This window comes from Phalaenopsis equestris, unplaced genomic scaffold (genome assembly GCF_001263595.1).
Source record: "Phalaenopsis equestris unplaced genomic scaffold, ASM126359v1 Scaffold000135, whole genome shotgun sequence".
NCBI lineage: Eukaryota > Viridiplantae > Streptophyta > Magnoliopsida > Asparagales > Orchidaceae > Phalaenopsis > Phalaenopsis equestris.
Genome location: NW_018164577.1, coordinates 176,403 through 202,625, shown reverse-complemented (window position 1 = coordinate 202,625; position 26,223 = coordinate 176,403). Strand labels below are relative to the sequence as shown.

Below are 26,223 nucleotides of genomic sequence, written 5' to 3'. Positions count from 1 at the left end.
TTGTCGGTCATATATAAAAGGTTCGCAGACCAAATGAATGTCACAAATCTCTTAGTTTGCAGAATTGGGTCTATTATCGGGGTCTACACTTTTCTCTTGGAATGCGTGGTATTCAGGGTGTCAGGCACGATTATGCAAACTATTGGACAAATGAGATCTATTTGGTCTAATTTTAAAACATACTACTTTCAAAACCTAAACTATATATCTTTTATATTTAAATTAAATCTCAAAAATTATTTTCATATATCATATTTTTCAAATCAATCGAAAAAGTTGACAGATGGGAAGGAAGCGCCCACGATAATCGCGTTTTCAAGTTCGCTACCAGAAACTTGAGACATGGATTTCCATACCCACCTCAGGATAAATACTATTTGGTTGATACTGGATATCCATTACAAAGGGGATATCTGAAGCCCTATCCAGATGGGCAGTACCATGGGAAGTACCATATTCCTGATTTTGAAAGATCTAGTGGTGTCACACGAGGCAAAAAAGAGGTTTTAACAAAAGACACTCTTCATTGCGCGGGGTAATTGAAAGAGCGTTCGGAGTGTGAAAGAAGAAGTGAGTCATTTTACGGGATATGTCGTACTACCCTTTTCCAAAGCAAGTACAAATAGTTGTTGTCACAATGGCGCTACACAATTTCATCCAACACCACCCTTCCAGATCGGATACGGAGTTTGTCATTTTAGAAGATGATTCAGTGCAACTCCCACATGAAGCATTTGAATATCATGTGGGACGTTCAATACATGAAGATTTTGGTTCAGAAGATGCATGCACTCGAGAGGGTGAAGGTACATCAAAGATGACAACTTTACGAAAACAAATAGCAGATAATATTCTCCGGTCATGATATCAGCAAAGACATAATATACGTTTTGTTCTGTTTTTAGGGAATATTATTGGGGAAGCTTACCTGACATGAGCTTTGATTTATGCAAGGGTTTTTAACGGATTGTTTTGTTAGTTTGTCTCTTTATAAATATAACAAGATTGTTTATTAATGGCATTTAACAAGAACATATATTATGACACTAGAGAAGCTGCAAACCACCATTAATGAGCATTTTTATCTAGCTCATTAATGGTGGTTTTAACAAAGATGAATTTGAGCTTGAACAAGTTTTTACATAACATCTAAACTTCATGTTATGTGATTTCGGCTTCTTATATGTTCAGAATCTAAGCTGGGAGCTTGCTTTCTCAATTATTCTTTATTTTCTTTTTTTTGTATCTTTCCAATTGCAATCGAGGCTTGATTTTTTTTGGATTTAATGAAAATCTTTGAAGGGCCAATTTGCGTTTTACACCAGCTGTTGGTATTTAGGTTTGGCAATCATTGTTTATGATGTTATTTGGGCATACATATCAGCTTCAAAACAATTAACTTTTTCTGCTCTGGTCCTATGTCCATTATAAGAGAGTAATAAGAGGTCTTCTCTTTTATGGTTGAATTTATGTGGTTATGTTTCTTGGTTCTATTACACATGGTAACATATTTATGCTTTAAAACTTCTGCAATTAATATTGGTGCTTGAACAAGCGAATACAATTGAAAGTATCACGCACTACAAAATGTCACGACACTATGGTATGGTTATGGAAGCATCTAAAATTTGTAAGCAATCTATATGTAGCTTGGATGGCCCCATGCTATGTATGTAGCTTGGATGGCAACCGCTACTATGGTATGACCCATTTAGAGGGGACGAATTTAGGGTCTGTTGGATTTTTATGGTTGGGAAGCTGTAATCTATTTCCCGTCATTGCAAAATATTGCAATAAGGTCTATGCAATATTGCTGAAGCTGTAATACATGAACAATGCAGTACATATCAACGGATCTGCTTTGATGATGGAGCAGTTAAGAAATTAGCAAATGTTCGTCACCTTATCTATGCATTTTTATGTGGTATAAAAGATTTGGGTGTTATTAATATCAAACGTTTTTATGTGGTATGAAAGATTTGGGTGTTAGATATGTAAATACACAATAATTGGTTCTAAAGGATGAATGTGGCCTGAACTCCGTGCTCTGTAGATTTTTTGTTTGATATTGGTGCTTGTGGATTTTTACTCTTCTAATGCAGTGCTGTTGAAGGAGCTTCGGCAAACCATGCCTATAAGGAATTTCACCTTTTATAAAGGCACGATGGTGGGTAGTTGTTTGTAAATTTCATATGTATTTACATATCTAGCATTTAAATATGAAGTCTTGCAAGAGATAAAATAGGAAGGTTTATTTTTGGAGGTTTGCTCAAACAGGTTAGAATTTTTGATTTTGTGAATGATGTCTTGCAAGAGATAAAATAGGAAGGTTTACATACAGGACCAAGCAATTCTCATGCATTTATATGTCTGTCAATAAATCTATACATAAGTATTGAATGACATGTATAAAAAGAATTTAAGTCAAGTGCTAGAAATACAAATACATGGAAACCTGATTCATTGGTTGGAGAGTACATTTGTGCTTCAATGTCTTTATATCCTTTTTCATTTCAAAGTGAACCTTATATAGAATTTTTATAATATTCTGCAATCCTAAATGTTGATTTTATGCTTCAATATCTTATTGGTTGGTTTGAACTGACTTTGGCATTGTCAAATTAGATGTAAAAGGACATTGAGACGAATATGGCATGTGAATTTTGGTCATCTAATGGCTGCATAGCTGAAAGTATAATATACTTGAATCTTTTGTTACAGAGTAGAATATGTGTTTTATTCTTTTTGAATGATATAAAAATATTGGGCCTTCTAAAATATTGTGTCAATTAGTGTATCGGCATCATATCTAGCATCTAAGGTTTACCTTTTAAAGGAATTTAGTGGTATGTATTTCAGCACTGTTGTAAGATATATTCAGGTTAATATATCTTTATTATAGGTTTTGAAACAAATCTAATACACTTCTTTGGCTCTTTATTAGATATTAATCACGCTTCTTGATATTGAGGGGGCTATCTTGCATTTTTTGCCTAATATAAGAAGCTTGTTTTGATTGGGGTTAATCCCACTTCTCTCAGCCTCGGACTTATTGGAAGTAATTGTAGAAATTTAGAAAGATTGGCTCTTTGTGGAAGTGAGACTTTTGGTGATAAGGAAATTTCTTGTATTGCTGCGAAGTGCATGGCTTTAAAGAAGCTTTGTATTAAGGGTTGCCCTGTTTCTGATCAAGGGATGGAAGCTCTGGCTGATGGATGTCCTAACCTAGTCAAGGTTAAAGTAAAGAAATTCAGGGCTGTTACTCCACATGTGGCTGATTGGCTGAGGTCTACCAGAGCTTCGTTGGCTGTGAATTTAGACAACATCAATCAGGTTGAACTGCAGGAGGCATGCATGAGTGAGAGTGGCATGATGGATAATGGTGTAGAGGAGATTCCAGTTTTGGTTGATCCATTTTCCTCACTGGATGTTCCTTCAAGCAGCAGTGGTAGGACAGGGCATTGGAAGAGGATAGGTTTTATTGCTGGAAGGAATTTCTTTGCGCCTACTTTTAGGAGATTTTTTCATGGTAACAACAAGATTTTCTTTCCTTCATCACAATCGGATAATTAAGTATTGTACCTTTCTGCTAAAAGCTTGCTAAGCTTGTATTTGTTTTATTTTCATTTTTCGGCTGTTTATTTTTTCTCTGGTTGGTTCTACTAGGTTTGGCAACAATAGCTTGGTTTTTTCATTAAAAATTATATTTGCATAAGCAATTGAACTATGCACCCAAATGTATATTGAAGCAACCTATGACATGGCAAACATTGTGGCATGATATTTTGGTAATGCTTTGGATGGTTAGTGAATTAATATCCTTTCATCTCCTTAATAATTTGACACCATTACATCTGTTGAGTGATTAGATTTGAACCTATTTCATGTGTTGTGTTATGCGATGTCTCCTCATTTATAAATGGTTCGACAAATCAAACACTCTTTAACTACACTACCATGCAATACATCAAATGGCGAAAGAGGTGGCTCATTGCATCAAAGATTTCTTAAATATTTTTGTCCCATAAATATATCCGAACAACATTAGGTATGGTTATAATTTCTATTCGATCTTAAAACCTGTTGTACAATGTTGTATGTCATTTTCCTCAAACTTTGGACTGATCTATTCTTATTTTTTTATTTTAATAGCTGCAGGACGATGAGTTCCAAATATTCAGGGAAGTCCGAGAAAGTGATGTGTCGGTGCAGACTACCATCCTTGCTACTCACGTCACATAAGACACATAGCTTTGTAAGGCAATTTTACAGGTGTCCAAGGTGGGCACAACGACAGAAGGACTGCAGTTTCTTCAGGTGGGCCGACAAGGAGTCTATTTCTATGATATCCCAGAAGGATACCCCAGATCAGAGTTCGTCGATATCAACATTTCAGAACACTGCATCTGCTTCGAGTGCTTTCATTTCTACGGTATCCCAGTCGAACAGATTTGCTCAGGGTTCTGTAGTTTCAGAGTTGTAGTTTTAGAGTCAGATGGCATGGGTCATGATATGTTGCTACATTATAAAGTTAATATTATCATATTTTTACTTGTCATTTTAACATGTTATTTTTTCTTTTTTATGGGTGCTCGTTATACTTTGTAGTAGTATGTGCATGTGCATTTAACTTTTGTATGTGTAACATATTTATTTGATGTGATCGGATATGTTTTAGTTATATAAATATAAATCAACTTTTTGGTATTTTCTTGTCTGAAAAGTGATCTTTAATTTTGTTGAGAAAAGAACAAATTCCGCTGCACAGATTATTCATTTAATTAAAAATTTTTTTCCAAATAAACTGTTTACAAAATACACTAACCAAACAGCTAAACTGCTTATTCAGAACAGGGGCAAAATGATCAATTTTCCAGAATCAGTTGTTTTTCATAAGCGTCAACCAAGCAGGCAGACAGCTTATCCGGATCAGCTGCTCATCAGCAGATTATCAGGATAACCTGCTTATCAGCAAAAGTTGGATAAGCTGCAGCTGCCCCAAACAGACCTTTATCCAGCCTCCAAAACTTGTGCCAAACCCTAAGGTATTAATTATCATATTTAGAATTAGTATTAAGGTTATTTTAGCTTTGGACATTTAAATATAATGTTTTAGAATTTGCTACTCAATTTTTTTGATTTTATTCAATTTGGATACTGTTATGTTCATTTTGTCAAAGTACTGTATCATTTATTTTCCTAAGTGGTGTGTTTGGGACAGTGTGATAGACTGGCTTCCTCATTGTCACTTATTTTCTGACTAAATCTATTGATTTTTGCTTATTATTATTATCTTGCAACCTCTTCAATCCTATCCATATCCTTCAACATCATCCAGGCGTCACAACTCGGCCCAGGACTTGAAATTAACCAATGTGGGTAAAGACGATCGGATGGTGAAAATTAAATTTTTCTATATTCAATTTCTATAACTAACATTTAGCAAATGAAAGAGCCACTATATAAAAAAGGATTAAAATAAAAAAGTTCTAAACTTAACTCGGGTCAGGTTGTCCACGTCTTATATAAATATTTTCTTTTATATTGATCATCTTTTAACCAATTAATCAAACATGAAAAGATTAGTTTAAAACAATAGTGAGCTAACTATAGCCAATGAATATCTATACTCCTAAACTATAATAATACCATGAAAAAGAAAACAATATAGATGTCAATTAAACTTTATGTAAATTAATCTAAGAGCATTTAAAGATTTTTAATATATAATTGATCATTCAAGGTGATTCTATATATTAATTGCCTTATGTATTATTTACATATCAATACATATTTAATTTGTATACAATTGTCACAAGAACATCGTCTAAAATTTGCACCAATAAAGATACAACAATATCAATACTATTTTTCATTTACGTGCAGGGGTACAGCGTTCCCCCCTAGTATCATAAAATGTTTGACTCCATTATAACCATACATACACATACAATCAATCAATATAACAAATATCATTCATGTGCCCATCTCATTCCATTCAATACATATTATATATATAGCAATAACTAATGCATGATAGTAAGTAGCTACAAATATATGACATTCATGACAATATGACACATAAAGAAAAAAGCATATCGATCAGAATAAAACTTGTACAAGTATCATTAACTACTCATGCAGAATTGTTAAGAAGAAACAAAATACTACTATAGATTAAAATTAAGAGAACTCACTCCAATCACTAATAATTCTCTTATCAATTGTTATTTAACTTATCTCCAATGAAATTTTATAGTCAAATTGATAAAGAATCATAATAAATTTCTTATATGTTAATCTTATTATTAGAATACAAATTTGCCTTTAATTTATCATATAATATGTTATTATGTATATTTATTTCACAATATAAATTTAACTATTTCTTTTAAACAAATTAAGCTTAATAAAATTTGGACAATAAAATATTGATCCTCCAAATTTACTAAGAGTAAAAATTATCATCACATATTAACTTAACTTTCTAGTCATCTTATGTAATTTATATCTTCTCAATTGAAAATTATAAAAATATACATATGTAACCATTTATTATTTTTTTAATTCAAATTAACTCAATAGATATAGCATTAGTTTCTAAATTTAATTTTTTTTCATTTTATTATTTTCTGATTTTCAATAAAATGTGGCTCGATAAGCTCAGCTCGTGCGCTCATTAACTCGGCTCATTTACAATTCTATCTCACTCCCTCCATTTTCTTCTGGTCAAACCCGTACAAGGTCGAATCGACCCCACCTTCTTCCTTCATCTTCGAGCAAACAAAGACTTTGACGGTACTTGACAAGCTCTTCTTTTCAGTGCAAGGATAGGGTTTAGCAACCTTTCACACCTCCTCTTCCTCCTTTAAGACAAAGCCATTGTCGTCGACTTTTTGAAAAGGGTGTCAAATCTTCGGTAAGAGAACCACGCGACTTCTCATTTTTCTTCTTCCTTCTCCCACTCTCGATCTCTTTGACTCTCATTCCTTCTTCTCAGATTCCGTCTCTCGATTGCTCTTCAATTTCTTTTCTCCAATTCAAATGAAATGTTCGATGCCTACGAAGAACCCAATCGAGATGACGATTAGTTTGAATCGCCACAAATCAAATAAAAGTCCTTTTTCTATTCTTTTTTTATTTTATTTTATTTTTTTAATTAATTATTACAATATTTCATTCTTATAAAGACTTTATCTTCAAAATTTGTAAATATACTGCAAGCCTCAATCCTCAAATCACTTCTCATTAGAGTTCTAGATCTCATTCATTAAGATAAAAAGTAAACACAATAAAATAACGGTTTAATACTAGATAACAACTAACATTCCCCATCAGCTAAAAAAGACAGCATCACATCTAAAACAAAGTAACATGACAATAGCACACATCCTCTAAAAGAAAATATACTAGAATGACACTTCGATAACATGCAATAAAACATAACATTCATCAATCCCTAGTAGCACAATATCAGCAGTAGATTCATCAGGCACTCTACTAATAAGGGAACAAACTCGAGCTCGAACAGGTTGTCTTGGTTGAACAACAGATTCAGCAGCAAATTCATCAATATGTCTAAAAGACTTTTTAATGTCAAAATAACACTAGCATCATTATCCCATCAAGATAAAAATTTCGCATACTTCTCTTATCTACTTTGATATCCAACCAGACTAAAAAAAAATGTAATTGGATACAACCGATTCTTCTTCCTAGATGAAAACAGTAGAATTACATGTATAAATTTTTTAAGCGAAATTTTGAAGGCGCAAGAAGCTTCTTTGAACAATTTTTTAAAAAACTAGTTTTTCTTTAGAGGGGTCATTCATCAGGAGTATCAATTTTAAAATCCTATTAAAAAATTTCTTATCGCTGCTCTCATTCAAGAAATCATTGAAAACCTTGACCATTATCGTCCATCTCCCACCAAATAAAATAAATAACCCTCTAAAAATAATAGTATGATTGTTTACTTTGAAAGAAAGCGAACATAGGTAGACTCTACATAGTAGAAGTAAAACCAAAAATCTGATCCTGATCCAATCTTTATTAAAATGTTACAAGGAAATAGTCATCCTAAACTTCTCAATGTTGAATTCTCCTATGATGACCTTGAGAAATCTATTAATGTAAGAAAATGTTAAGACCATGCACCAACTATCTTGTCCATAATTTTGTATCTTTTACTACTCTTTCATCCAAGTCTCATACAATCATCAGCAATCTCACTCAAAAATAGATTTCTAAATCCATCCATGTGGTCCTTAATAATCTTTAATGGAAATATATTGGTCTTAAAGAAATCCAAGCTCTTGAAGAAATAAATATCGAATATAAATATCGGATATCTCTAATTTACCTCTAGGGAAAACTCTATTTGATACAAATGAATATTTACCATCAAATATCAAATATAAAATAAATTAAAGCATAGAAAGGTTTAAACCCCACCTTGTGCCAAAAGGATCTAATCAACTCATGATACTACCAAGAAACATTTGTGCACGTCGCCAAAATCAATACTATTTGGACACTTCTATCCCTTGCTATAAATTTTGATCGGGTAATGTATCAATTTGGCACAAAATTTGTCTTTATTAATGGCGATCAAGAAGATGAGATATTCATGGAAATACCTCCTAGATTCTACTCATAGCTCATTACTAACAAAATATGTAAACTAAAGAAATCCCTAAATGGCAAAAATTAATTTCCTCATGCCTTGTTTGATAGATTCTCCGAAGTAGTTAAAAATTATGATCCTAGAGATGGAGGTTGCTAGATCCTGTAAATGTCACGTTTCATATCATGAATAAATTCTTAGTCTCTTAAAAAAGACGTCATGTTTGGATGCAAGCCATTAGATTCTCCAATAAACAGTAATATCACATTAGGGATAGAGGAAGACAATGCTCTTGTAAACAAAGGCTAATATTAAAGAAATGTTGATGAATTAATCTAGCAGTCATTTAAGCCCGACATTTCTTTGCTAAGCGCCCAGTTAGACAATTCATGAGTAACCTCACAGAAAAGCACATGAATGCAATTATAAGAATTTTAATATACTGAAAATTGAAACTTGTTAAAGGATTATTTTTCAAAAAAAAACACAAAAAAATTTAAGAATTTCACGTATATTGACCAGGAAGAATCCATGACAAAATGTTGAAATACCAATAGATATTACATATTCCTATAGTCATACTGAGTGGCAAAGGCATCCAATTGTTGCCAAGAGCATTATTGAAGCAGAATAAAGCTATGACCCTTGAAATTTGAAAAGGGATGTCTACAGCTACTCCACAATCAGTTCTCTATTTCCATAAATGAATCTATAAGATTATTAAGTACCAAGCAAGCTGACACAAATATCGCAAAAAATCTTGATCACCATGACAAACCAAGCATGTAGAAATTGGCCGTCAAATCATAAATGAAAAGTTCATCATGAAATTCTCTCTCTAATTTACACTCTGAAACATCTAAAAAAGCTACATTTTTACCAAACCGCTCTCTAAAGGTATTTTTGACAATCTAATCACTGAGTAATTTTATGTGAACTATAGCTTGCCTTACTGGAAATATTGCCAGTTTATACAAACCTACCTTACTATATTTGACAACCAATAATTAAATGGCCGAGGAATCAATCTGTGAAGCAAATCTGGACAAGTAATTACATGGTTGGAAACAAATTTGGATGGTAAGGTGATGTTGTTACTATCAATTTCCTTGAAATGACAATAATGTGTTATTTTATACTGTCAATCTCCTCAAAATTTTCCTCATGAATGTATATAATCACATGTCAAAGCTTACTTACAGCATCCAGCGATCCCATTTTGGCTCCAATTTGTTATTTTTATTTTTTACCTATTAGCTCAACATTTGATTTAAATTTTGATAACAAGTGTTTGGTCATGTCAAATTTAGTGTGTATTGGGTGCATTTTCTTTCATTAGTATGTCATAAAATCTATGTATTGTACCGTTTTTTATAGGAAGTGAACAAGTGCTAGTTCCTTTTTCTCCTCATCTATTCTCAATTTCTTCATAAATAAGCTATGATTCGGCCCATCCTTAGTGAAACTTCAACATTAACTTAGAAGCAAAAATAAAAGTGTCACTTTATGTTGTGCTTTGTTCTTTGAGCTTTGAAGCAAAAATAAAGTCTTTTGTATTGCATTGTACTTTGTGGTTTGATAACATTGGATGAGATTATAATTCATAAAGGCAAAAAAAAAAAAAATTCCTATCAAATATAAAACAAAAGGCTAGTAATAAAACACGTTTTATTCTTAGATAATCGTAGCAGAAATAATTATAAATGTGTAATATAGGATTGCATACCAGGAAAGTGAAAAGGAAGCGTTGTCAAAAGAACAGAAGATACCATCAACTGGTATCTGGAAAGCAGATTGGATTCATGATGCCCATAATACATTTTATCCGTCGCGAAACTCTCCTCGTATGATTCCAAAGCATGAATGAGCAAAGAAAGGCACTTTTCCTGGTAATTCTTCTCTGAGCATATCTCCTCCAGTGATGAACTAAGTGCTTCTTGAAGCTGATTAACAAGAGCCTGCAGAATGCCCATAAATATTGAGCTGATGCAGAAAAAGATTAATTTTTTTTTGTTAATTTAAAACAGTGAAAAGAACCATTCAATTAAATTTTTTTTACATACAACTAAATGTGAAGGGATGTTATATCCAGCATCGTTAGGAAGTAAGAAAACCAAGATGATCAACCCAAAACACCTGCAATTAAGCCCATTTTCTTCGAAAGTTTAAGTCTATAGGATACAGTTAATCATTTATATTTCTAGAGTACCATTTTTTAAACTACCTAATGTGGAACTAAACCAAAAGCTTCAAGTGCCTTGAATTAGAATTAGGTTTATTTTATTTGCATTAGTATAAATATTGTCTAAGGCTTTGTTTGATTTTATAGCATTGGAAACTTTTTTTTCAACCTTATGAGTGCTCTTCTTCTCTTTCAATAGGTGTGTCTATAGCTTAATCATGAGTAGGTGATAAATCCCTTCAATGCTTATATCCCTCCATCCTTACAGCCTGTGACTCTTGATGTTTTTCTTCCAAAACAGAAGTTGTAATCAATTACCCCTTCGAAAACCCTGTTCATTCTCCATTTTTTCCATTATTATTCTACAATCATCCCCAACCCTCATATCATTCCACATACATCATAGAAAATCCCTAGATCGGTGTCAAGCAAACTCTAGATATAATATAAGAGTTCACAAATGAATAAAAGATCCAATAAGAAGGTTACTGAGTAGTTAAATTAGGTTCAGTTTGTTTCAACTTTTTAAACCACATTTTGTTACAAACGGCGTTTTTTTCTCCATCTGTATTGCACTTTTCACGGTAGGCGTTTACAACTGTGTTAGTGGAATAGTAAAAAACGCAAACGCAAATATATCACTGAGGTCAATCGCGGCAAGAGTAAAAACACCCACTTTACCATCGCGACGTCTTCCCGAAACTCGCAGAAAGCACTAGCGGTCGCAACACGACGAATCCCCAGGCCGAAGCTGTCAGTCGTCGTCTTCCCGAAGTTGCAGCTGATGATTGTTGCCTCCTTCATGTTGATCCCGCTCTTGCGGCGAGATCAACCGACTACTTGATTGTGATTTGTCGTTCGTTGCTTACCACCAAGAACTCCTCTTCCTCTCTCGGCTCCTAAAATGCCATCTTTAGAAACCCTAGCTCTACGAGGACAATCCTAGGCGAAAAACTTAATTGTGGAAGCGATAATCACATTGCTTTTTGGTTTAGAATATTGAAACACAAATCATTTGCCTTGATTTGTATATAGCCAATTTTTTGGTTGTAACAATGGTGGAACAGCATAGTTCGGAATGCATCAGAAGATTTAGATCTACCATGGATTTATCATGCTCTTTCTTCTAATGGTTGTACACAAACAGCTGAATTCTTTCTCTTAGATGCCCTCAAACAAGAAACATTGCATGCTTGCGTTGTTAAGATTGAAGCAATCATCCTCAATACTTGATAGAAAGGCACAAGTTTACATTGTATATGATGGAAGTTGTAGTTGTGAGATTGGTACAAGTTGTAACAGCTCAAACAATCCTTGTTTATCGTGTGGAGCTTGTGGTGAAATGGTGCGGCTAAACTTTCACATAGGAGGTTATTTGTAATATGTGGCCGAATGCCCTGTCTAAATGTAAATGTTTGACTGATACAAATTTTGGGCTATGAAATTATTTTGGTGATCTCGAATTAATGTAATAACCTGGAATAAATCAAACAAAACTATGGTTATATACTAAGGGGTATTACAGTCATTATTCGGTAAACATCACTTTTTGAACTGTGTTTTTTAAATAAACCAACTGCTTCTAAAATACCAACTTATAAACAGCAGATTTTCAACAACATCTTTTGAACCGAGCTTTTCTGCAGCTGAAACAACCGCACCCTTAATTAGAGTAAAGTGATTTGAAGACAACAAAAGATTCCCCAAAGGAAAAATTCATTTTAAGAAGATAAAGAAGCCGAATAGCAACTTAAAATCATAGATAATTGAGGCTAAAACAAAATTCTATCATATTGTTTTCTTTTGGATACAGTCACATAAGGAAACTCGACAAAATTGTAAGAAATATGCATGTTGGGTATCCAATTTTTAGTTTGAACTACAGTTGAACAGCACAACTGACATATGGAAATATAAACTTTTCAAAAGCTGGTAACTTGTTTGAGTTACTTTTATATAGGTCTGCCAAGTCTGATTCTATTAAGGATTGGGTAATCAATTGTGCTTCATTTGGTAATTCTATTTCTTTGTTGTGCTTTTCAAAAAGCTTGCATATCACTATTTGGATTTATGTAGGAAACAAGTCATGAAAGGACTTATGGTACACATGCATCTCCTTCATGGCTTCATGATCAGATTCAACCCCTTTCAAAGCAACTCGCCCATCTTTTCATGAGATGAGAGGATGTTATTACATGCTAACATTAACAAACAAAGCCTATAGGAACACACACCCTAAATATTTCAATGGAAATAACTTGAAAATTGCAATTTAATTTTGCATTAACTATTAACATGCATTGTATTTTAGTAGAATGGATAGCAAGGGCTTGATAAAATACTTGATGGTTTTTTAGATCTAATCCTGGCACATCAGAATACGGATCGAAGTGCCGCCAGAACTTCAAGACCGCACTTGCCATAAATGCCTCCTGCAATATCAAAAATCATATAGTAAAAAAAATGCTAGGAGATTTCAAGTTTATACCCTTAAACATACAAGTTTTCAGTACACTTAAAATTAATTCACATAAAATGATGAATAGATCGAGAGAAGCTACAGAAAAAAAATATCCACTTATTCGCCTTATGCATGCTTAAACAATGATGAACAAATAGCTATCTACCAAACACAATTTATACAATGGTCATTTGAAGTCACAATGAAACCATGAAGCTTCTTACGTAGAAGCTAAAAAACATCTATGTAACCAACTAAGCGGTGAATTTTTAAAATTTCTAAGCAATTCCAAACGTGAATATGGCAAGCAATTCAAATATGAGACACACAACAAAGCATGGCATGACATTTTAAGGTGTAAATAAATCAAGAGATGTTTACAAACACAACACATAATTCTTATGTATTTACATATCTCGCACCTAAAGTTTCATATTTACACACAAAGCACTCAATTCTATAATATCACATTAAAAATAGCACTATTACCACTTTTTATAAGTCATATACACCTTTTCATGCATAGGTTTAAAGCATCTAAATGCTATATATGTAAATATGGAAGTTTAGGTTCAGGATATGTAAATGCATTATTTCCCACAATATATGTAAATATGGAAGTTTAGGTTCAGGATATGTAAATGCATTATTTCCCATAAATCAATGCAGGGAGAACAACATAGCATGTGATGATCATACGTTTAAGGTAGACCTCGGCATCCAACAAGCATCACCTAAACCATAGCTAACAGAAAATCCAAAAAACATATTCAATTAACAGATTTTGGCTTATATTTGAAATATTTTTCAATTGAAGATAGTCAAAAAAATTCTCATTTGAAAATAGTAAAAAATAAATCAAGCACGGTGATCCATAGTAATATATTTCATATTAAGGTATAATAGTGTATTGTTTATGGTATTCAACAATAGGTGATGGAGAAGAAGCGCAAAAACAGAGATATAATTTAGTCCGTTAAACCAAACAGGTTGGAGCATACATTCGTATTCAATAGTTTTCACGCTGATCAATGGAATGGCTTCAGCAACTATATGAACACTCCTTACAACTCATCATTACCGATGGAACCAAGAGATGGCCGACATTTACAATAAGTTCTTCAGTAAAGTATGTTCCATGGCATCATAATTGATTGATGTTAATAGAAAATAAATTAAAAATCTCTCGAATTTGGTCCAGCATTCCTAGAGACATTCAATGTGGAGTCCTCTCAGACAAAGATAAACGTTCTGACAACTTCTTGGCTTCATCAGAGAAAAAAAGTCGCCTATAATCGCATATATAACTTGAACAGTTTTGTTGCCAGTCTCGGCAGTCATTTAACAGCCAAAGGTAAGGGCTTTAATAGTATCGTCACTCAGCCGTACCTCAAGGTATTGGAGAAAGTGGTCCTCCAAGAGGGAGCGTAAGCCGTTTCTGCATAGGATGGCCACGGAGCTAGCGAGCTCGGAGACCGCGGAGAGATCGCCTCTCCCGCCTAGAAGGATCTCAGTACAGTAGACGAAGGCGCTCCAGCTCTGAAGAATCTCTCCAATGGCCTGCTCGCTCAATGAATCAAGAATCGACAGGTCGACTGGCATTGAAAATGAGGTGAGAAGTGGATAGGGGAAGAGATGGGAGGATTGTGGAGAGGGGAAACGACGAGCGCCTGAACTCGAAGTTTGAATATTAGGGCAGTGATGGGAACTAAAACGGGGAAACTATGATTTATGGGGCGGACTCGTTTGCTCTAGAAAATTATTACGTTATTTATTTGAAAATATAGTAATTTTAATTCAACAAATAATTGCAACGATCGCACTTATTCAACAAAATATTAATAAAAATGAGTGGAAGAAAGAAAATAAAGATGTCAGTCCACTTCAATTTCCCCCTTTGTCATTAGGAGTATCCTCCCCCGATCTGCTCTCAAGCTAGAAGAGGGATCATTGAGCTCCTTGATTAGAACATCTCCTCAAAGATCATTGTCTTCTATTCTCCTCTTAACAAGTCAACATTCTATCTTGGAAAGTCTGCAGTGTTTTCTTCGACTCTCTAAGAGCATATATCAATTTTGGGTGTTTCGGCGAGGAAAAAAAATGTCATCATGGAAGATAACTAATTCAAAATATTTCGCTAATTGGTGTCTTAATGATAATACCTTCATCGCACTAGAGTTATTCAACTTCTTGTACTAGTTAATTATGTGCTTGATCTCTAAAAGCTTGATCTTCAATACCCTCGAAGGAATAGTCAGCTCATCATCAAATGGTAGAGGCATGTCGCGCAAATGTAAATTATTGTTGAAAAACATGCCAAGTAATTAATACTTGAAAAATATAATAAAATGTTAAGCCAAATGATGATGCTTCAAAATTTCTTATTTCCCAAATACTTTAATTTCCCAATGCATATAAATAATTTGAAAAGTATGATCGTAGATTAATTGGTATTGTAGGCCAATGTTCCTTAACGAAGTTGATAGAAATTTTTATATTCAAATTCGAAGACACAATCTGGTCATTGATTCTTAATTTAGGTGTCATTTAAGATTATTTTAAATTTTGATTTTTATTTTATTTTATTTATATAATTTACTAAAAATAAATATGATTAGTATTTTTAAAAATAAAAAATAAAATATACAAAAAATACATTAAATAATTATATTTTTGAAAATGAAATAAAAATAAAACCAAAAGATAACAGCGCCTTGGGCATCATTTAGTGAAGTTATTTTAGGAGTTTACTAGTTGTCATTAGAACACAACTTTGTTATTTTACGAAAGGGAACTACTGCTCCGTTTTACAAAGAAAAAAAATGAAAGGACTTGTCAAAATATTGACATTTAGATGAGAAAATAATAGTTCACCTTTAAGAATGGATGGAGATATTAAAAAATGAATCTAATTAAACTCTATATTTAGATGTTTTGGATGTATAGCATCTAGAGAAAGGAATGTGCTAAAGTTTATTTACACATCAAAACTCAATTGTTGATTCATGCATGCATAATAAATTGAAGACCGAACCATGAAGTTACGACAAGTCACTGAGCCCGAGGAGGGATCACTCGGTTCCTGGATTAGAACATCTCTTCAATGATCACAACCTTTTATTCTCTTTTCAATGGTCAACCCCCTACCTTGAAAGACCTGCAATATTTCCTTGCATTAGTCAAGGCTAGCTCGCGTATTCTCAAACTCTTTACAAGCATCCATCAGTTCTTGATTTTTTTCAAGAAGAAAGCAATCACCATGGTGGTTAATTCTTCTCTGCATTTTGAGAACTGTCGTAGCAATAACCATATCTCAATATTAAAGGAGTTATTCAACTTCTTGTACTTGTCAATGATGTGCTCAATCTCTAGAAGTTTGTTTTTCAATGCTCTCGAATAAAAAGTCAACTTATACTTGATATTTTTAGTTATTAATTATTTGACACATTTTTCAACAACTATTCACATTTAATGCGTGCCAAAATTTTGAGTAGGCAATATCTCCACTAATTGAAGACAAGCTGGTTTTTTATTTTGAGAGCATTGAAGACCAAACTTCTAGAGATCAAGCACATCATTAGCAAGTATAAGAAGTCAAACAGCTCCAGTAATATTGAGATATTGTCATTGTTGCGTCAGTTCTCAAAATGCATGGAATAATTATCCACCATGGTGATTGCTTTCTTCCATAAAAATCGAGAACTAATGGATGCTCTTGAAGAGTGGAGCAGACACGAGCTAGCCTTGGTCAGAGTAGAGAAATATTGCAGGCTTATCAAGATACGGTGTTGACCCTTAAAGAAAAGAATAGAAGTCTGCGATCATTGAGAAGGTGTTCTAATCTAGGAACCAAGTAATCTCTATTATGGCTCAAAGACATATGAATAATAATAAATTTATTTTATAAATCTCTGAGAAAACATATATTTTGTTTCATGCTAACTATTTTAGTTCTGTTTTTTATTAATTATTTAAAAAATATATTCAATTCTTATATTGAGACTATTGAGTTGTGGAATTTGATACTTGTTGTGAATAGACAATACGCACAGAACAAACAGCGTAAGAATTAATAAAATGACACAACAATTTAATGTTTGTCGTGGATTGAGATGATAAATTACTAGGTTCGGCCTTGCAGTAAATTTGTGGTTTGGTCTCTGATTTACCTATGCATGCATAGATCAACAATTGGGTTTTGATGTGTAAATAATTTTTAGCACATTCCTTGCTCTAGGAAATGTGCATCGAAAACAGCTAAGTATACATTTTAATTAGATTCATTTTTTAATATCTATTTTCTCCTCTAAATGTCAATATTTTCCATCTTATTCTTAATCCTAAGCTCCTCCCCATTAAAAAAAAAAAGATTAATCTTATTTATAGATATCATTTATTTTAAAATAGAAATGAAATATTTAAATAATTTGCTAAAATAAACCAAATCGTAATTTAACATGAATTGATTTCATGCATGCAAGAAAATATTATAGGCATAAATCAAAAGTTCATTGCCCTTGGGAATAAAAAATGGAAACATATAATTTTTATGTCCCGTTTGAATAATTAAAAAGAAAATGATAAGACAATTTTTGCCCAAAAAATGATAACTAATAGATTTTATTATAATTCAATATAATAATGTATTAAATGTCTTTTAATTGCGTGTCTAAATCACCAAATAGCAAATATAATGTATTAAATGTCTTTTAATTGAAATTACTTTTGCCGGTTTGATTGGATAAGGAAGGGAACAAAATATTAAATCACCAAATAATGTTTTGCTATATTAAATGTAAGAAAAACGAAATATATATATATATTTCGTTTTTCTTACATTTAATATAGCAAAACATTATTAAAGCATATATTTTTCTTACATTTTCTTACATTTAATATATATATATATAAAGCATTAAAAACATTTGTCAATATGCGTATTTAAGGAAATCTATTTGCAATTGAAAAGAAAATGAGAATGCATATATTCACAAAATAAATAATGTTTTAAGTGATTCAAAATCATAGTCGTTAAAAGGTATAAATGAGAATTTATAACATGTATTAAAATAATTTAATTCAATATAAATTATTTTAGATTTGAATTACTAAATTATGCGTAAGAAAAAAAGAAAGAAAAATCAACATATTATTTAAATGGCATTAGATATGTGTATGCATGTGTGTGCCTATTTATTTATTAATAATATATAGAGAGAGAGAGAGACACACACACAGAACCTAAAGGAAATCAACATATTTCCAAGGGCCACAAGCTGTCGCCAGTCAGATAATATCTAAAAACTGAGGTGTTGGTTAATATATTTATGACTACTTAACTATGGCTTAAGAAACACAACTAATTCATTTGTCAACAATTTTTAACCAATTATTTTCTCGACGGCTTTTGTGTTCCAACTGTTTTCAACAAAACAAAACCTTCATTGTATACTTAAATCTAGATTGTTGGTAAGCCATCGTTTTCCGTTGGTAAGAGTACTGACGCCATCGGTGATTGAAAGAGGGTGTTTGTTGAACACGTGTAGCAAAGCCTTTAGTCATTACCGACAATCCAACTTGACGGTAAACTTGAGCAAAAATGAAAATTTGTCTTTTTTGGTCAATTTATTGGTTGTCATAAAGAGCCGTCTTTTGTTCGATATCCCGTTGAAATATTGGTTCACCTTTGCTATATTTACCAATGCTTACCGGTCATCATATTTAACGACAACTGTGTTGCAAACCATCGAAAATCCAAAGGCAAACTGTCTGAAATATGTAGAATTCGAAAAAGAGCAAATATCCTTCTTCATCATTACAATTTTCACACCTACAACAGTTTACTAATCCAAGAAGTTACTAAATGTTAATAAAAATAAGTATCTAAAATCAACTTATAATACTCCTAAAACTGTATGTAGATGAAAACTCAAGCTCAAAGCTTCAGAGAATCAATTATCATTATTTAATGTCCCTCTCCTTGGTTTATCCTAAAGATTAATTAAGTTAGGGTTAAAAGGTAAATTTCTCAAAATGCCCCTAGGGATCCTATTCACATAACTCTCACATTATGATCTAAAAGATCATGAAAGTTCAATGACCAATTACTCATGAGTCAATTAATACACCAGAGGAGAAATTATATTTTTTGTGACATTTATTTATTTTCTGTAATTGTTTAAACACATACCTGTGAATTTTCGATATTAATTGATTTGATTTTTAAAATATGTTTTCTGTCTTTAGAAAAATTATGTAGTGTTGTTAAAAGTCAGAAGGACAAATTCGAGCAATTTTAGTGATTTTTTTAAATGTATTTTATTTTTTATGATTTTTAGATGATTTTTAGAAAGAAAATTAAATAGAAAATATTTAATAAATTTAAAATATAATTTTATTTTTTTTAAAAATCCCTCTGACTTTAGAGAACAATCAAAGGGGTTTTCATATATATATTTTTTTTATTTCATTTTTTATGAATTGTTTAATTGGACAAAGATAAATATATTACCAAATTAGGGTTTTTAAACATAGAGATGTCCTTTGATTTTAGAAAAATCAGAAGACCTGCCTAATAACATTAGGAACAAACCCACAAAATTTCAAGTCAAAATGAGTAGTATTTAAGTTTATATGATTTAATTATGCTATGGGGTTTTTAATTAATTTAAAATAAAATATTAAATAAATGTCAAGGTTTAGTTCATAATGTTCTCATCTTTTTACTGAGCAAAGAGATAGTTTTATTTTTATTTTTATAATTTTTCTATGTCAAGATATGATTTTTTTAAGTTTATGCATTTAATTAAATAAAAAACACCCATAATTTTCTACTAAACCACATCGGCGCCACTTCATCCTCCACATATCTGAAAAGGCAGAGCCAATAACAATGCAATATAGCTCAAATAAAACTGGAATAAAACCTTGAATAACACTGGAATAATACCGCAAATAACACCACACCTGCTCCACATGTCCACGCGTCGCTCCGCCATTTGCTACGCTTGCCACGTCCTTGCCACGTCTGCCCGCAGTTTGTGCTTTATTCATCTGTCCAGCTTGATCTCCACCATTTGTTTAATACACGCAAAAAATGGACGACATCGACTTATCGTCTTGAATGCAACCTAATCTGAGAAACATCCAACTTAAAATGCTAAGGTCTCCCTATATACTTCATCAAATCGAGTATTGTTTGTTCCTACACCTTCATCTAAGTGTGTAGAACATATCTATTTGGCTAAGAATGCATGAAGTTTTCACCTTCTTCACAATGGTCCAAAACATAAGGAAAAATAAAAGAGATTTCGAGCTACACCATTGCCAAGTGGTGAGGCCTCGATTGGATGTGTTGAAAAGCTTTGTCTTGAGTACACAAACCTCCTACAAGTGTTGGTTTGTTCTGAGGTTGGGTCTAAGTATGAACTTGACTAAAAGTGTCTCGGGTTTGGTCTAGGGTTAGGTTAGAGGCTGTCGGAAAAGTGGAATTTAATTTGGAATGAAGTTTTAGGCTATGAGGAAGCTTTTGCAACTGTTAGTTTGGAGTTTTGGTGGAGGCCGAAAAAGTCCTGGATTTTGAGTGTGAAATTAGGGTTTTACAGTGGAGAGGAGAGGCTTGGAATGGTGGGGATGATGTTCAAAGGGTTGTGGGAAGGTTTTGGAATCGCTTTGGCAGAGTTTCGCTAATGTTTGTGTCTATCTTTCTTTTTTGCCATGGATGGTCATTCATATAGGCCCGACCATGGTGGACAAATGGGCAAGAAATGATGTGTCCAAAGTGTTTTTGAGGTGGAGGAATCCGATTTCCCAAGTCCAATGGGGGTATGTCGAGTAATGTAGGTGGAGCTTTGAGTTTGAGCCCAGATGGTGGTTCTCCGTTTGATGTTTTTAGGTAGCTAGAGTGGCTGGCTGGAGTGTGTGAGGTTTAATTAATGCTGAGAGAGTGCAGAGATAGAGTTTTATGAAGTTCATTGTGTTGTGTCGAGTGTCCATAAGTCTTAATTTTAAAAGGAAAAGGTTTTGAAACCATTGTGCTTTACCTGAGCTAGCTTAACAAAAATAAGGTTGGGCGGTTCTCCAAGTTGCTGGCCAGCTTGGAGATGTGTGGTTTAGTGTTATCCTGGGGATTAAAGTTTTCACTTTGGGTTAAAACAAGTAATGAGTGTGGATAAGCATCCTTGGAGGAGGTTCTATTTTTTGCCACTTGAGGAAAGTTGACTTGTGAAAGGTTTGCAGGGTCTTAGAACTTTCGTGTGGAGAATATTCGTGATTTCATTTAATTCGGGAAGTATTATTGGTGGTGTTATCTGCATTGTATTTGGGTAGTATCGGGTTCGAAAAGCGGCAGTGGAATTATTGGCTGTGTTATTGTGGGCATAACGACGTGTTATTGACGATTAATTGTAAAAGGAGAGCGTATTGAAGCTTTTTCTGCGGCGGGTTGGTGTTATTGGGAGAATCTGTGCGGAACCACATGCAAGTTCTATTCATGGTAGTATCGAGGTAGTATTTCGTTGTTACCGCGGTACCGAGGCGCGCGGTGTTATCCATGGGATTATTTAAGATGTATTCTGCTATTACCGCGGTTCCGTGCTAAGAGTGTTATCGAAGGGATTATTTAAGTCATACTTTTCTGTTATTGCAGCGGAAATGATGAAACGGGGGTGTATTGAGGCGTTTTCCATGGCAATTTGGTGTTATCAGGCGATTATCGTGGCGGCTGGGGAATGGTGTTATTAGGGGTAATATTATGATGTTATTGGGGGTGTTTTGCCGCAGAAATGTGGTGTTATTCGGTCGTGATATTATTAGGGTGTTTCAGTTGTTTTGAAGTGGTGTTACTGGGTATTGTCATGGTATTGAAGTGATGTTACTGAGTATTGTCATGGTATTGAAGTGGTGTTAATGGGGTTGAGTCTCACCCAAATCAAATCAAAACCTAGCATAAACCCTTTTCCACTTTAATTCAACTTGTAGACGCATGTCACAACACAATTGATGGATTGGTGAATTTTTAAGGAATGTTATGAGGGAATTTGGAATATAAATTTGGCAAAATAGGATTGAAACTTGGAATTTGACGGAGTTGGGTTTGATTTTGAAATTTGGTGAAGTTGAAGTGAATTTGATGTGAATTTGTCAAATTTAGCTATAAGGCTTGGAATTTGGTGCGGTGTTGAATTTGATTTTAGATTTTGTGTAGGATTTGGTGTAAATTGATGTGAATTTGAATTTGGGTTGAAAATTGGGCAAGTTTAGATGATTTGGAGTGAATTTTGGAAAGGGGCTGTGAAGTGTAATTGAAGTGTAGTGAGTGTTCAAGAAGGGTGTCCCTAAGGTCAAGAAGGATGTCCCCAAGGGCAGTTAATCTTATGGAACTCGTTCTTGAGCTTTTACATGTTGGTCTTAGCCATCTCAAATAGGGATTGAGGGTCTGTGACCACCAATGTGAGACTTCACAATAAGAGTAAGGAAATGGTTAGAATTTATATATGAGATGGGTCTCATCACTAATCTTCTAAAATAGTCAAAAGAAAAGTCTTATGACTAGATCATAAGCCTTAAGAGAAAGATTGGACATCACAAAAAATGAGGTCAATAAGGCCTTTTTTTTTTTTTCAGAGGCTAATTTACAAACCTCCTCTCCTGCCACTTCTAATGTGCCTACCTATTTGATTACCACCTTCTTAAGGCTAACTACGTTATTGAGGATTCGAACCTCCGACCTGATGGGACTTACATAGAGGATGCTAACCAATAGGTCGGGGTACACGGCACTCGCGCACATACACACGCGTGTGCGCACACACAAATATATAGACACACACACACACACACATACTGACACACACACATGCAGACACACACACATGCAGACATATCAATGCATATGCATATCCTAATAATTTTATTAGAATAAAAAATAATAATACCAATCCATTTTTGTGAATTCCTACAGCATCGATTATAAATTAGATTGCATGCAATTTTAATTATATCTAATGTCATTTAAATAATATGTTGATTTGTTTTCTTTTTTTTCTTACACGTAATTTACTAATTCAAATGTAAAATAATTTATATTGAATTAAATTGTTTTAATACATGTTATAAATTCTCATTTATGCCTTTTAACGACTATGCTTTTGAATCACTTAGAACATTATTTTTTTTTATGAATATATATATATTTTCATTTTCTTTTCAATTGCAAATACATTTTCTTAAATTCATTCCAACGTTTACACATTTTGGCAAATGTTTTTAATGCATTATATATTTTTTTCATTTTTCTTATTCGTCTCCAATGGCCACATGTAGTATCTTAAAACATTGTTTGTTGAGTTAGCATTTTTATTCCATTCCTTATCCTGTTCAAACTGGCCAAATTAATTTCAGTTGCTTAAATATGAATATTTGCACTTATTTTCTATTTCCAAATTACTACATTATATAAAAAAAAAATAAGATATTAATTTATTAATTTGTTTCCGTGATTTAGGCATACAATTTAAATGTTAAATAAATTACCCATGATTAAAAAAAAAATATGGACCTTTTTATGAACTTTTTTGACACCCATAAAAACACTACATTATCATTCTTAAAAATTTTAAATAAACTCTTATTATCCCCACAAAATGAGAACTCAACTTGAGATATGAAGAATTCTAAAGATTTGTTCTATAATTGGCTCGTTCACGACTATCTTTTTTAAGGGATTATTTGGTGTGGCCGTAACTTTTTATAAAAGTGATTGTAAAGTTGTGGCGGATAAAACAGTTTATATATCTTTTCTAAAAATTACAGATCAAATTTCTTACAATCATCATCTTAACAAATCTTGTTGACAAAAACAGCTTATCATCAAAAAAAATTTCTAAAAAACAACAATAAAATAATGTTTCAAACAAATCCATGAATATATGCATTATAAGAATTGAACATATTTTTTATACAACTAATAAAAAAACACAACTAAAATAGTTAGCATGAAACAAAATGCATGTTTTCTCACAAACTTATAAAGTAAATTTATTGTTCTTCATATGTCCTTGACGCATAAGAGGGATTACTTGGTTCCTAGATTAGTACGTCTCCTCAATGATCGTAGTCTTCTATTCTCTTCTTCAAGGGTGAACACCTTATTTTCGTAAGCTTGCAATATTTCCTTGAATTGGTCAAGGCTAGCTCGTGTGTGCTCCAACTCTTCACGAGCATCTATCAGTTTTTTATTTGTGCTGACGAAAAGACTCAAAATGGAGAATAATTCTTCGTTGCGTTTTATGTACTCTTGCTTCAATGACAATAACGCAATATTACTGGAGTTATTCAACTTTTTAAACTTGTAAATGATGCGCCCGATCTCCATATGTTTGGCCTTCAGTTCTCTCGAATAAAAAGCCAGCTTCTTTTCAATTGGTTGAGGTGTGGCCTGCTCAACATTCTCGCACCCATCAAATGCGAATAGTTGTTAAAAAATGTATCAAGTAATTAATAACTAAAATATATAAAGTGTTTTTTTCTTATTTCAAGGAAACTATAATTCGGTTAAAAACAGGAAACGAGTTCCCCCTTCTCTCCTCAAAGTGTCGTGAAGAATGGAGGAAATTTTGGGCATCAGGCTTAGGAATTTTTATTACAGAGCAAGAATGGCGAGAGAAAAAAATGTAAATATCAAACTATAGGTGCTATATTTGTAAATTCATAAGGCATATGTAAATTTCCCTTAAAAGAAAATAAATCCTTTCTCCTGTACTTCCATGAGCAGAACAAAACTTCTTCTAATTTGATAGGGTAAATAAACTGTAAAAATCTGGAGCAAAACTTACAAAATACATAGTAAATCAACATGCTAAATTCATTAATGTGAACAGTAAATAAGCTTAATCTAGTTCTATCCAAATTGCTTACCTGAGAATTCATCTCCACAGCAGAGTTTGAACTGCCAGCACTTGTGCTTTTGGTTCTCTCGATTGTCGACATTGTGCTGAATATACACAATCATGTCAAAACAAATTAAAATCATATATTAATAGAGTGTAAGGGCGTTATTAAACACGAATTTTCATGCATGTGCTACAGTTATTTGAATACCTAAGAATTTTGAAGTATGCATGTAACTTTCCCTTAGGAAGTGAAACTTATTCTTCTTTTTTTTCTTAAACACCTCTCTCTCTCCCACGTTCGATATAACTACGTTATTTGAATTAACCGTTATTAAACCCATCTCTCTCTCCCACGTTTGATATAACTACCACCTCATTCCTCCGTGAAAACACAAAGCAAACGCTTGACCTTGGTACGACTGGATGGCAATAATAATATATTTTTTTATGATTTATGAGAATATAAGTGACTAACTAAAATAAGTACATTAGAATAACTATAAAATTTCATACTTTCAGAATTTAATATTAAACTTGATTTCTTGTATTTCATATAAAAACGCCGTGTGTGTGTCTATATATATATATAATTGATGAGTAGTATTTTGATGAGTAGTATTTCGAGCCAAAATGAGTCGAACATGAACGAACAAATCATTGTTCGTGTTCGGCTCGTTAACTTATCGAAAGAGCCGAATACAAGCTTCTTACCGAACACGAGACGTTCGAGAAGAACGAGCCGTTTTGACATCCCTACATACACCCACACACACTAGAGGAAATCATGTGGATTGTAGCATGGTTTTGGATGTAGAAGGATCAACGTTATCCTCTACGCTTGAGCTTTTATTCGAGCTTAGGTCTATCCCGAGTTATGATGGATTTAGTCTTTGGACGGGACCATTTCAATTTTATTACTTCTTTTATCTGGCCATGTTTTTCATTAAGTGGGTTCAATAACCCGACAATAGATGAACATGTGGATGATCTTTTCATTCTTCTTTTTTACTTTTAAAGGTGCATGTTTTAGAGGACGAGGAAATTCCTAAGGTTGGCAACACAT

At 33.0% G+C, this 26,223-nt stretch overlaps 2 protein-coding genes across 3 annotated transcripts in view; both read right to left on the bottom strand.

Moving 5' to 3' along the window:
• The window catches only part of LOC110021566 (anaphase-promoting complex subunit 2), a 64,561-nt gene extending 49,669 nt beyond the window's left edge, over positions 1-14,892 (bottom strand). For both annotated transcript variants that reach the window (XM_020720104.1, XM_020720105.1), the window contains exons 1-3: positions 14,659-14,892; positions 13,151-13,240; positions 10,353-10,584 (exon numbers count right to left, since the gene is read on the bottom strand). In XM_020720104.1, the coding sequence (XP_020575763.1) occupies positions 10,353-10,584; positions 13,151-13,240; positions 14,659-14,871 (535 nt within the window). In that variant the 5' untranslated portion in view covers positions 14,872-14,892. The remainder of the gene's footprint in view (positions 1-10,352; positions 10,585-13,150; positions 13,241-14,658) is intronic.
• A 9,377-nt stretch (positions 14,893-24,269) lies between these two features.
• On the bottom strand, positions 24,270-25,422 carry LOC110021595. The gene is made up of 3 exons (XM_020720158.1): positions 25,369-25,422; positions 25,186-25,261; positions 24,270-24,706 (listed from the first exon to the last, which is right to left on the bottom strand). The coding sequence occupies exons 2-3, from the start codon at positions 25,255-25,257 to the stop codon at positions 24,344-24,346; spliced, it is 435 nt and encodes a 144-aa protein (XP_020575817.1). The 5' UTR covers positions 25,258-25,261; positions 25,369-25,422; the 3' UTR covers positions 24,270-24,343.
• Between the last annotated feature and the right edge of the window lie 801 nt (positions 25,423-26,223).